Raw genomic sequence first — 13,612 nt, forward strand, 5'->3', positions numbered from 1 at the left:
CTGAACCATCTAGGGTGGCCCTATAAGTAGAGCAGTCTGAACTGCTGGAGACATCAGCCCACCAATGCATGGGGAGTTATGGAACTGAACGAGTAGGATTTGGCAGAGAGAGTGGGGTCAGTGAGGGTGCCATTGTTCTCCCCTTATACAAATTCTAATTCTAATTGAATGGTGGGGGTGAAGGCTTTTATCAGATGAGGGCAGTGGTGGCTAATTTATTAGGGCAAAGGGGGATTGGCCCCACTGACCTCTGTCTGTCCTTATCCAGCCCCCACTTGCCTCCCTTCTTATCTACAACCAGCCCATGACTCCTCCTTAGTCTCACTGATGCCCTTGTAAAGCCCAGTAGCAGCAGGAAACAACGGAGCGTGCCCTTCTTCACTGCCAGTATTATATAGACATTCAAACTAGGTTTATCCAACTCATCTTATATACGTTTCCTGGGCATTCAGAACAACACAATATCTCCTTATTACTACAGGACGAGAGCCCAGAAGTCACATATTCATTCGCCAGATTTTGCGCTGCCATGATAGATTTTTGACAAAGAATGGTCTATGCTACAGTTCAATCCTAAACTGAAGGCCCATATTGTTAGATCTGCACTTCTGAAGCCACCCCATATAGCTGTGTTAAGCGATCTTTTAATTTTTCTTATAAATTTTTACTCACCCATTATCTATGCTTAATTAAGTATTCTATGTATATGTTTAAATCTATGTTTGGTTCTTGCTCCTATTTATTTAATAATTATTAGATTCATACTGTTATGCTATTTATTTAGATGTTTTGCTTATGCTGGTCTATGACCGTAATAAAGTACTTGAACTTGAGGCTAAAGTAAAGCCCAGTAGACAGGAAGGTAGAATTAGTTGACTCTGCCTATCCTTGGCTCTGGTTCCTTATACTGTTTGCTTCCTACCAGTCCTGATGGACAGCAGTCACTACTGGGTGGGCTGGGCTGGGTGAGCACTTCAACAGGGCTAGGGCAGGGATGGTGGTTGAAATTGGCTGCGTTTCTCCTTGGCCCATCTTTAAATGTGAATCCAGATGAGCAATTGTGTCTTTTCTGTGTGTTTGTGCAACCTGCCTTCCACCTTTTTTCTCTTTCTCCTCTAGGTGAACTCCTAGATGGACAGAGAGGTCTTGTCCCTTCCAACTTTGTGGATTTTGTGCAGGACAATGAATCCCGTTTGTTGAGTGGGGTGGGCAGCGAACAGGACCAGAATTACATCAACCACACTGGTCACATGTTGGAAGGAGATGGCCTTTTGGAGATAAACCCTCCCAGCCACTTAGAGCCTGGCGTTGTCAATAACAGTGCAGGGACCCTGGATGTGAACATTGACGAAATCGGAGAAGACATTGTGCCTTATCCTAGAAAAATTACCCTTATCAAACAACTAGCCAAAAGTGTTATTGTGGGCTGGGAGCCTCCGGTCGTGCCACCTGGATGGGGAACCATTCATAGCTACAACGTCTTGGTAGACAAAGAAATACGGATGAGTGTGTCCTTGGGGAGCAGAACTAAAGCTCTCATAGAAAAACTTAACATTGCTACCTGCACGTATCGAATATCTATTCAAAGCATAACCAGTAGGGGCAATTCTGACGAGCTCCAGTGCACTTTGTTAGTTGGGAAGGATGTCATTGTGGCTCCTTCTCACCTTAAGGTGGACAACGTCACCCAGATTTCCGCCGAGCTCACCTGGCTCCCGACCAACAGCAATTACAGTCACGTGATCTTCCTCAACGAAGAGGAATTCGATATTGTCAAGGCTGCCAGATACAAGTATCAGTTTTTTAACCTGAAGCCTAACATGGCCTACAAGGTGAAGGTATTGGCCAAGCCTCACCAAATGCCCTGGCAGCTCCCACTGGAGCAACGGGAAAAAAAGGAAGCCTTTGTAGAATTTTCGACATTGCCAGCAGGTTTGACTCTGTGTTGTTTTTTGGTTTTTTTAGGATATTGCTTGCTGTTGTTTGTTAATTTATGCAGAGCCATCAGTGCACGTGAAAGCTTACAGATTGCAAGAGGGAAGGTCATTTCCTGAAGGATCTGGCATTCTAAGCTTTGACACAGAAGATGCCAGCGTGGGGTCTTCCAAATGCTGTTGAACTACAAATCCCATCATCCTCGACCAGCATGGTCAAGGACAATTGGATTTGTAGTCCAGGAACATCGGGGTGGGGCACAACATTGACTGCTCCTGGAACATGTCAGTGTTTCAGTTGCACCTACTTAAAGGCTTTATTACGGACCCATGGCCATTGAACACTGGAAGCAGGGGGTTGTCCTGAAGACTTTGGGGGCAAGATGAGTTTTGGGGAGACTGTCAAAGGAAAGAAGAGAGGTAGCCTCACACAGGTGCTCTGGGAGGTGAGGGAGAAAGGGTGTATTACCATGAGTGTACAAATACCTATCTGGGATGCGGGTGGTGCTGTGGGTTAAACCACAGAGCCTAGGACTTGCCGATCAGAAGCTCGGCGGTTCGAATCCCCACAACGGGGTGAGCTCCCGTTGCTCGGTCCCTGCTCCTGCCAACCTAGCAGTTCAAAAGCACGTCAAAGTGCAAGTAGATAAATAGGTACCTCTCCAGCAGGAAGGTAAACGGTGTTTCCGTGTGCTGCTCTGGTTCACCGGCAGCGACTTAGTCATGCTGGCCACATGACCCAGAAGCTGTACGCCAGCTCCCTCGACCAATAAAACAAGATAAGCGCCGCAATCCCAGAGTCGGTCACGACTGGACCTAATGGTTAGGGGTCCTTTACCTTTACATTTACAAGTACCTATGACTGCCTGGGTGTGTACACCCAAAGAACATGGAATTTGGGACCTCTAACTTAGAGCTGCCATCTGCCTTACCCTCTGGAAAGGGCCAGAGTTCACTAGTAGTGCATCTGCTCTGTACATAGAAGGTCCCAGATTCAATCTCTAGGTAGGGCTGGGAACATCCCCTACCTGAAACCTGGTGGCAATCAGTTGGAGACAGCACTTATCTAGATGGACCAAAGGTCAGATTCAATATGAGGCAGTTTCCTATGTTCCTGTGCCATTGGGGAAGGATCAGTGAGCCAGCAAGACAAGTAGCCAAGATTTCGGGAGCTTGAATGCATAGTTTATTGCAGAAATGCGATAAGTACATGCACCACATTTAGATTGTACCATCAGTTATCCAGACAAGCAAATGGACACAATCCAGCCAGGTGAAAACACCTGGGGTGCAAAGCAAGGCCAGGGATGGGTGTGGCCTGGGGAGAACCCTGTGGGCCAAATAGAGAGGCCGAGGGGGCCATATCTGGTTCCTGGGCCTAAGGTGCCCCACTCCTGGTCTAGATGGAGACATCCATGTTTCCCAAACAGGGTCAGTGGGACTTTCAAAGCTAAAAAAACAAAAAAAGTGGTCTTCTCATATCGTAAAGGTCTGGATGCAGCTGTCTTAAATGGCACACCTTGAGAGTTTGAGCTCAGCAAGGCGGTCCACATATAAAAGGGTCTTCAAGGATTGCCCCTGTAGAACTGGCTTGGGGGAGGGCTTCATTCCCCAAAATGGCACATGCCCTGTTTCCCAAGGGAAAGGTAAGCTGGATTCCTGGTATACAGAGACCTGCTAGTACTTTTTCTCAACCCATAAGGATTTTGTTGCCTGGCCATAACAATTCAGAGATGTTTGGGGCTGTTGTAGGACTGCCGGCGCTGTGAATTGATTGTTACGGTGGAGGGGGCGGCCCTTTCCCTCCGAAAGCTTTTTAGCTTGTTCAGTTTAGCCAGGATGTTGCCAAATATGTGGCAGAACTCATGAAATATACATAACCTTAATAATCACAGGGATATTTTTAGGCTAGGCTTCCATCCAGCACACTGCTATTTATAGGGGATTGGTTTTAATTAGAGACGTAGCAAGTGTGCTATCATGATAACAGGTTTTCAGGGCCTTCAAACAGGGGGAGGTTTTTTTGTTTTTTGTTTTTGCTCAGCTGTTTTTAGCTGCATGGAGCCCAGGTTTTGGAACACACACACACAGCCTGCCACTCCAAGATGCAAGGAAGGGAAAGAAAGAAAGCAAAAGATCTTGCAGTCTAGCTGAAGCTTAACGCTTAAGAAGAGCCTTGCTGAGTTAGGCCTCTGTTCTCTCTTATGAGGGGGTTATGCACCAGACCCTCACATGCATGAGCAAAAAAAAAAGGTGTTACAGTAAGTGCCACACTTTTAACATTTGGGGGGGGGTGCTGGTACTGCGTACCCTTGAGTTAAAGGTAAAGGTACCCCCGCCCGTACGGGCCAGTCGTGACCAACTCTGGGGTTGCGCGCCCATCTCGCTTAAGAGGCCGAGAGCCAGCACTGTCCAGAGACACTTCCGGGTCACATGGCCAGCATGACGAAGCTGCTCTGGCGAGCCAGCACCAACGCAGCGCACGGAAATGCCGTTTACCTTCCCGCTATAAAGCGGTCCCTATTTATCTACTTGCACCCGGGGGTGCTTTCGAACTGCTAGGTTGGCAGGCGCTGGGACCGAACGACGGGCGCGCACCCCGCCGCGGGGATTCGAACCGCCGACCTTTCGATCGGCAAGTCCTAGGCGCTGAGGCTTTAATCCACAGTGCCACCCGTGTCCGTACCCTTGAGTTACCTACCCCCAATAAATAAATAAAAGCAATGTTCCCATCCAACAGCTGTAGAGCAGAGTAGTGTGGCTTCAGCAAGATCTCCCACACACCATTTGGAGTCATTGGTGTCTCTCTTTTTTCTGGACTTTTGACTCACTGACATCCTTTTTTGGGCTCTGGGGAGGGTCACCTTATGAGCCACAAGGAATTTCCAGCTCTCTCCTGTCAATTCAGGTTAGAATTGAATTACTCATTTAACGGTGCCATGCATATATGCAGTCACACGTGAGTTGATCATACGTAGATAAGGGGGTGCCTATAGAAAAGATGCCGGTGGCGCTGTGGGTTAAGCCACAGAGCCTAGGACTTGCCAATCAGAAGGTCGGTGGTTCGAATCCCTGTGACGGGGTAAGCTCCTGTTGCTCGTTCCCTGCTCCTGCCAACCTAGCAGTTTGAAAGCACGTCAAAGTGCAAGTAGATAAATAGGTACCGCTCCGGCAGGAAGGTAAACGGCATTTCCGTGTGCTGCTCTGGTTTGCCAGAAGCGGCTTAGTCATGCTGGCCACATGACCCGGAAGCTGTACGCCGGCTCCCTCAGCCAATAAAGTGAGATGAGCGCCACAACCCCAGAGTCGGCCACGACTGGACCTAATGGTCAGGGGGCCCTTTACCTTTACCTAACCTCTTTCTGAGCCTACCAAAAGGGGTTAATCTGGGACCACTGATTACATTAGAAGGCATATGGCAGAAACTAATACAACTCGTCCGAATCACCTTCTTAAAATTAGAATATCCAAATAACCTAGCAGTTTGAAAGCACATCAAAGTGCAAGTAGATAAATAGGTACTGCTCCGACGGGGTAAGCTCCCGTTGCTCGGTCCCTGCTCCTGCCAACCTAGCAGTTTGAAAGCACGTCCAAGTGCAAGTAGATAAATAGGTACTGCTCCGGCGGGAAGGTAAACGGCGTTTCTGTGCGCCACTTCTGGTTTCGCCAGAAGTGGCTTAGCCATGCTGGCCACATGACCCGGAAAAACTGCGGACAAACGCCGGCTCCCTCGGCCAATAAAGTGAGATGAGCGCCACAACCCCAGAGTCGGCCACGACTGGACCTAATGGTCAGGGGTCCTTTTACCTTTAGCTATAAAAAAGAAAGCTATGGTGTCAAGGGGAAATGTAGACAGAAACACACACCAGCCTTCTTCCCTGACCTGCTAGATTTCTGTGTGCAAGGAGTTGGGCCAGTTTATGGAACACAGCTGATGCATGTCCTCCTCTAACAAACTTCTCTTGCAATTGCTGCGGACAGCATAAAGACTCTTGGTAGCCTCTGGCACGCTGTTTCCCCATCCACTTTTCCTAGTGGCCCATTAACCAGGCAGTTATTAATCTGGCACTGACTGTGCACACTGGGACCGCAGCAGGAAGTTGCCAGTGTGCCGTTTGCGTCATCATTATTGGGTTCCCGCATGGTTTCTGCCGCCCTCCTGCCTCCTGCAAGCTCTCTCTGGGATATTCTGAGACCCAGGGCGTGTAAATGGTTTTCCAGACTTCCCTCCTCATCATCAGATTGCTGCTGCTGAAGTGGCTCCCCAGCTTTAGGATGCAGAAGTGTTTGCTGTAATCCTTCCAAAAACAATCTGCAAGGCTGGCCTCTGCCCTGTCCTCTGCCCTGCAAGGACTCCTTGGCAGCTGTCTTGCTCTCAACATCCTGGCCTTAGCTCTGGGTTCAGAATAGGGATGAGAGGATTTCTACCCTTCCGTTCCTTTTGGTGTTTTCTTGGGCTTGCATTCCGTCCTTCCTGAATTCTTTTCCAACTAGGTGGATTTCTGAAATTGCCATGAGGCAGATGGCTGTGTTGTATTGTTTTCAGCACCTGCGAAAAACCTTTTTCTTTAGCCAGCCAAGATGTGTAATTTTAGCATTTAATTTTATTTGCATGCATTTGTTTTAAAGCAACTGGTTTTATTTATATTTTGATAGTTTTATGTCCTCTGCGTTTTTTAAATCAGACACCTAATCTTTAACATGTAATTTTACCATGTGGATTTCTTTTGAAACACCTGAATTTTAAAGAATAACAACTAAGAGTAACCCTGGAATTAAAGCATGTGCATCTATGTGGTTTGCTAGAACTAGAGATGTCTGGGGAATTCAGTCTTTGCAAAATATGATGGGGACAAAGCTGATGTCCACTTCCTGCATTGATGTGCACCCACATCACAGATTTAAATTGCATTAACGATCAATCGTTCTTCCTAGGGAACTCTGGGAATTATAGCTAGTAAGGGTGAAAGGAGGACTCTCCTAACAATTCTCAGCACACTTAGCAAACTACGTTTCCAGGATTATTTTAAAAAGGGGGGGGGGACACCCTGTACAGCACCTGTGATCCTCAGATGAATGGCAGTATATAAACTTATTAAATACAGTGGTGCCTCGCAAGATGAAATTAATTCGTTCCGCAAGTCTCTTCGTCTTGCGATTTTTCCGTCTTGCGAAGCACGGTCTCCCATAGGAATGCATTGAAAATCAATTAATGCGTTCCTAGGGAAACCGCCTTCAGACCAGGTCCGGGGACAGTCTGTCCCCCGACCTCTTCTGAAGGCTGGGGGGGGGGGGAACAAGGGCTTTTCTTCCCACCCCCAGCATTTTAAAAAACCCCGGGACAGCGGAGGACTTCTCCACTGTCCGGGGCGATTTAAAAGCCCCTGGGAAGGCAGGCAGGGGGGACAAAGACTTTTGCCCCCTGCCAGCCTTCAGAAGAGGTCCAGGACCTCTTCTGAAGGCGGGCGGGGGGCGAAAGTCTTTGCTCCCCCCTGCCTGCCTTCAAAAGCCTTCCGGGACAGCGGAGAAACGCGCTGCGTTTCTCCGCTCTCCCGGGAAGGCAGGCAGGGGGGAGCAAAGACTTTTGCCCCCCGCCAGCCTTCAGAAGGTGTTCCCGCCCCGCCGCCCGGCTTCGGAGGAGCCTTCCGAAGCCGGGCGGCGACGGGAGGTGTTCCCGCCCCACCGCCTGGCTTCGGTGGAGCCTTCCGAAGCCGGGCGGCGGCGGGAGGTGTTCCCGCCCCGCCGCCCGGCTTCGGAGGAGGTCCGAGGACAGTGGGGAAGACGCGCTGCGCTTCCCCGCTGTCCCGGAGATTTCCCTATGGGCTTTCGTCTTGCGAAGGAAGCCCATAGGGAAATTCGTTTTGCGAAGCGCCTCCAAAACGGAAAACCCTTTCGTCTAGCGGGTTTTCCGTCTTGCGAGGCGTTCGTCTTGCGGGGCACCACTGTAAATTATTAATAATAACAAAATAAACCTAGATATTTAAAGTGCTATAAAAGTGCTTTCATTATGTAGTGTGGGCTAGTCATTCTTTGGAATGTTCTGACGCAGTTCTGAGCTTAAAACAACAGCGACAGAAAACTTTGTTTGGTAATGCATAATTTGAGAGACAGTGTGTAAGAAATCCATGTTTAGAAACATGTTTAACATGTGGCAAACTGTGCAGATTTTTAGTTTTTAAAATTATGGATTAAAAAATGGTAATGGGGTGGAGTAGACTAATGAGTGAACTTATGCCAAAATTGCCTGGTCCTCAGGCAAGTTTCCTCCATCCCTCAATAAACTACTGAGATGACACATTTTGACATCTCCGGCCCACTAGACCAGGCATGTCCAACTCCCAAGAGGCTGCGATCTACTCCCACTATAAAAGAAATCTACCCATTAGATTGACCTAAGCTGTTGAGCTTTTTTGGGGGAGGAAGACCCAAAGTTATTGAGCTTTTCAGAGAGAGAGAGAGAGAGAGAGAGAGAGAGAGAGGTCAATCAGGGTCACGAGATTGACCACGATTGACCAGTAGATCCGTGATTGACCAGTAGATTGACCAGATTGACCCACGATCGACCAGTAGATCATGATTGACCAGTTGGACATGCCTGCCTTAGACAATGAAAATTTAATAACAATATGCTTCTATCTGTAGGGCCTACGGAATTAAGTGACTGGTAGTAACTGAAGCGTGTTTTGAAATCTAGGTCCACCAGCTCCCCCTCAAGACATCAGAATTCAGGCTGGGCCGACGCCAGGAACAATCCTGGTTTCATGGAAGCCACCAATTCTCACAGCAACAGGGACCTCCAATGGAGCCAACGTAACCGGTTATGGAGTTTATGCAAAAGGCCAAAGGGTAGGTGGGGTTTTCCACTTCGTTGGTGATGACCCACACGCCTTGATTCCCAGAGTGGGTTTAACTGTCCATTCTCCTCCCAGGGAACTCTGGGAATTGTAGCCCTGGGAAGGGAGTGGGGATCTCCTGACAACTCTCAGCCGTGATTTTTTTCTGGGGGTACTCAATGGTACACAGTACCTGCACCATTTTTTTTCTAGAAGAAAAAAAAAAGCATTTCTCAGCAGCCTCAACAAACAGTTCCCGTGATTCTTTGGGGGAGGAAGCCATGACTCTTTAGAGTGGCACGATACTGCTTTAAATGTATACTGCAGATGGGGCCCTTTTCTCCCCCTTTCTATGGGCTCATCCACAATGCCCCACAACAGCTACTCACTGTGGGTTATAGTAAAGCAAACAGTCTAAATTTGCCAACGCCAAAATGATACTGAGCATCAGACAAACTTGGCACAATAAGGAAATTTTGCCCATGGAACGGCCATTTTCCATCCTTCCACTTTGATTCTCTTGCACCCTATCTGTATAACCTAGCAACTCCAAAATATAGATGTGCTTTTACCCTTGGAAGACTGAATGTATTGCCCTCGGCTGTACTTGAGGGACGATTCCAACAGATTCCATACAAAAAACGCTTATGTCCCTGCGGAGATGGCAGCACCAAATCAGTGGTGCCTGCCCTCCTGGCTTGCACTCTTTATAAAGGTCTGAGGAATGAGATTATTATCCCTCTTTTATTGGCCATTCCGGGCCGCCCTACCACTGCCACAGTGTCTTTTTCTCCTGGCAGATCAAGAGGAACAGATGACAGCAACGGTTGCAAGGTTTTTAACTGGGGCAATCAGAATAAGGTCCATTATTTGGCTGCTGATTCTGGACCCTGAACTGTGTTTTATATAATCAACTTTCTATTTTGTTCTGTGTATACCACAATGTTCTTTTGTTGCTATGGTCGATGGCTGATGCAAATAAAGTTTTATTCATTCAATGCCACTTGCCCTGCGATTTCTAGACATGGGTCCAAAAGGTTTTTTCATTTTGTCCTGCCACTTTCCTTGGGAAAACCCACCACTTACTGCTGAATCAGAACAAACGTCTATCAAATGGACGTTAGCTGCGACTCAGCGGTAAACAGTGGCTTTTCCCAGGGAAAGCAGTGGAACGAAAGAAGAATCTCTCAGACCAGTGCGTTGAAATCACGGGACAAGCCTAAGTGTGGATGAGCCCTAGGTTAGGCAGCTGAAGGAAAGAACACTTCATGTAAAAACCAAGAGTGTTTGTGTGTGCGTGTGCGCACTGAACTCAGTTCTTGTGCTAAAAACAAATTGCATATGCAGTTGAAGTTGAGCATGTGTGATTAATTTGAAGTGTAATGTCTGCCATCCTGCCCCCACCGAACCACTGTTTTGCACATGGATGCTGTTGGTGGAACTTTAGTTAGTGTTATTTGAGGGGAACCCATGGTCTGAACCTTTTGCAGAGTGGAAATGAATATGCTCCCCACCACCAGAAAAGGTTCCAAAAGGCGTTACTGCAAACAGTCTTAAACGAGTTGCAAAATATATGTTGCAAGACTATAAAGTAACACATTGCCCTTAAGCAAACTAGCAATGCAGTTCAGTCTTCTTTAAGCCCTTAATACAGTGGTACCTCGGGTTACAGACGCTTCAGGTTACAGACGCTTCAGGTTACAGACTCCGCTAACCCAGAAATAGCACCTCGGGTTAAGAACTTTGCTTCAGGATGAGAACAGAAATTACGCTGCGGCGGCATGGCAGCAGCGGGAGGCCCCATTAGCTAAAGCGGTGCTTCAAGTTAAGAACAGTTTCAGGTTAAGAACAGACCTCTGGAACAAATTAAGTACGTAACCAGAGGTACCACTGTACAGTCCAAGAACTTTCCTTTCTCCAGTCCCAGAGAGAGATCCTACACAAACAGAATCGTTGAGCTAGTGCCTACTGAGAAAGTTTCTCAGGGATGGGTCATAACTTAGCATAAATGCTGAAATGGAAATCTCCAGCCTTATATCACCATAGTTAGCTAGAGTGAAACCTCTTGCCTAATGCAAACCTATAGATAAGTTTTAAACTTCAACGCATACAAACTTAACATTCTATGCATACCAAACTTATAACTTTAGCAGACCTCAGGGTCCTAGCAAAAGATATATATGTCAAAGTAGATGCTGTACGGTAGAAGTGTGCCCACCTCTGTCTCATATAGGGCTACTGTTTGGTCCTACTAGAGCGTCCTACTCATCTTCTGTACTAGTATGAGGGCCCTTCCTTCCTTTCCCATCCAGGCATGGCAGCAGAAGAACTTGGCTCCTTCTCAACTTGGCCTTTGTGTTTTATACATCTGATTAGGTGGCAGAAGTTATCTTTCCTATGGCTGATAACACCGTCGTGGAGCTCATGAGAATCCGGAGCCTGGAAGCCAGGGAAGTTCTCGTCCGGACACTTTCTGTCCAAGGGGAATCGGTGGACTCGCTGGGCTCTGCCATTCCACCTGACCTACTGGTGCCTCCAACCCCTCACCCTCGGCCAGCTCCCAAATCTAAGCCATTACCAAGTGCCGGCATCCCAGATACCAAAGACGAACATTTGTGTCCACATGTGAAAAGGGATGAGTCATGGGAGCAGGGCCGCGTGGCGTCTCCCATCCACGGACACACCCTGGAGCCTCCCAACTTCCACAGCCCACTCCAGGGGAGGAGGTCTCCTTCCCCAAACCGAATACTCCCTCAGCCACAAGGTGCGCCCGTCCCCAACACAGTCGCAAAGGCCATGGCCAGGGAGGCTGCTCAGCGCGTCGCAGCGGAGAGCAGCAGGGTGAGTAGAGCTTGCAGCATCTGACACCCACAACTGCACAAAACTGGCAGCAAAACCTGATCTTGGGCCATTTCATACATACACTTCCTTCATGGATGCAGCATCCACAGGTGATTTTCATATGTGAATGGCCCTCTGTGGGTCTGGTCTACACATGCAAGCAGAACAGCATAGCAGGGGTAGCCAACATGGTCCCTCTAGATCAACCTGTGGGTCCCCAGATGTTGTTGGACTACAACTTCCATCACCCCTAGCTAGCAAGGCCAGAGCTCAGGGATGATGGGAGTTGTAGTCCAACAACATCTGCGGACCCACAGGTTGAGAACTGCTGCTCTAGATGCTGCTGAACTGATGGTTAGATGGCCCTTGGGGTTCCTTTCAACTCTATAATTCTACGTGCGAAGGGTTCAATATGACCCTGCCTACCCATGGAAGTGAGGGACACGAGTGACGCTGTGGTCTAAACCACTGAGCCTTGGGCTTGCTGATCGGAAGGTCGGTGGTTCGAATCCCTGTGATGGGGTGAGCTCCCATTGTTCGGTCCCAGCTCCTGCCAACCTAGCAGTTCGAAAGCACGTCAAAGTGCAAGTAGATTAATAGGTACCACTCCAGCAGGAAGGTAAACGGCGTTTCTGTGTGCTACTCTGGTTTCGCCAGAAGCGGCTTAGTCATGCTGGCCACATGACCCGGAAAAACTGTCTGCGGACAAACGCCAGCTCCCTCGGCCTGTAAAGCAAGATGAGCACTGCAACCCCACAGTCGTCCACGACTGGACTAACTGTCAAGGGTCCCTTTACCTTTACCCATGGAAGCAGAATGAGATAGGAGAGTAGGGGTAACCAATGTGGTCCCTGTCAGGTGTTGTTGGACTCCAACTCCTATCAGCCGCAGCCAGCATGGGCAATGGTAAGAAGTGATAGGAGGCAAGCATCATCTAGACGCCACCACATTGGATGTTCCTCTGGAAGAGTTATGATTGGCAGCTAGCTGTTGGGCACCCCACTCCAAGCACATGCATCCACTTACTTGGATGGAGCTGGGGAGGAAGCTGGGAATATAGCCAATGAAGGAGAGAATCTTTTTCTTTCTTTTTTTAACAATGATTTTGGTTGGTGGGCCTTGAGAGGGGAGCAAGCAGGTAAACTTGGGGAACATGCTGTTGCTTTGAGGAACTTGGTAGTGCTATTAAAAACAGTGCTATCTACCTACTTTCCCCTGTGCCTTTTAAATCTGTAAATCAACAGATATAGCACACACCCAAAGTCCCCCAATGTCCTCACATGACGCTGCAGGGCAGAGATGGAGAACTGATAGCCCTCCAACCATCGTTGTACTTCAGCTCCCATCAGCCCTAGCTAACATGTCCAGTGATGAGGGGTGATGAGAGTTGTAGTCCAGAAATGTCTGGAGGGCCATAATTTTCCCCATCCCTGATATTGGTTCCTGCCCTCAAACTTCCTACCAACTGGGGAAATGAGGAGCCCCAAAGCAATGTGAATGTGTTGAAGAATCATAGAACTGCAGAGTTGGAAGGGACCGTAAGGGTCATCTAGTCCAACCCCCTGCAATGCAGTAATCTTCTGCCCAGCATGGGGCTCGAACTATGATCCTGAGATTAAGAGTCTTACGCTCTACCAACTGAGCAACCAAGACTGTGCAGATTAAATGGGCTTGCCTTTCAGTGCAAACTGAATTGAATGCCTTCCCCATCCCTACCACCAGAGCACACAGTCCTCACATCCAATTTCCCCTCCATCCTTAGAGAGGAGCTCTTCCCTCACCGCATCCCCTGTTCTCAACTCCACAGCTGGAGAGAAGGAGCGTGTTCAGCGAAAGGAGCGGCGCTGCGCATTACGCAAACTCTGACGAAGAAGAAGATGGCTATGACTCGCCGCATGTCAAGAGGAGAGGGGCTTCCGTTGATGATTTCTTAAAAGGCTCCGAGCTCGGGAAGCAGGTAACTGGTGCGACTGCAGCAGCTTGAGCGCCAGGCGTGTGCCATAG

The 13,612-nt window shown here is 48.4% G+C and overlaps 1 protein-coding gene across 20 annotated transcripts in view; it reads left to right on the plus strand.

The window, feature by feature from the left end:
* Positions 1–13,612, plus strand: part of RIMBP2 (RIMS binding protein 2) — a 296,295-nt gene that overhangs the window by 249,984 nt on the left and 32,699 nt on the right. For all 20 annotated transcript variants that reach the window (XM_028709315.2, XM_077920566.1, XM_077920567.1 and 17 more), the window contains 4 exons: positions 1,120–1,932; positions 8,629–8,780; positions 11,144–11,608; positions 13,416–13,565. In XM_028709315.2, coding sequence (XP_028565148.2) covers positions 1,120–1,932; positions 8,629–8,780; positions 11,144–11,608; positions 13,416–13,565 — 1,580 coding nt within the window. The remainder of the gene's footprint in view (positions 1–1,119; positions 1,933–8,628; positions 8,781–11,143; positions 11,609–13,415; positions 13,566–13,612) is intronic.

This window comes from Podarcis muralis, chromosome 16, assembly GCF_964188315.1.
Source record: "Podarcis muralis chromosome 16, rPodMur119.hap1.1, whole genome shotgun sequence".
In the NCBI taxonomy this organism is placed as follows: domain Eukaryota; kingdom Metazoa; phylum Chordata; class Lepidosauria; order Squamata; family Lacertidae; genus Podarcis; species Podarcis muralis.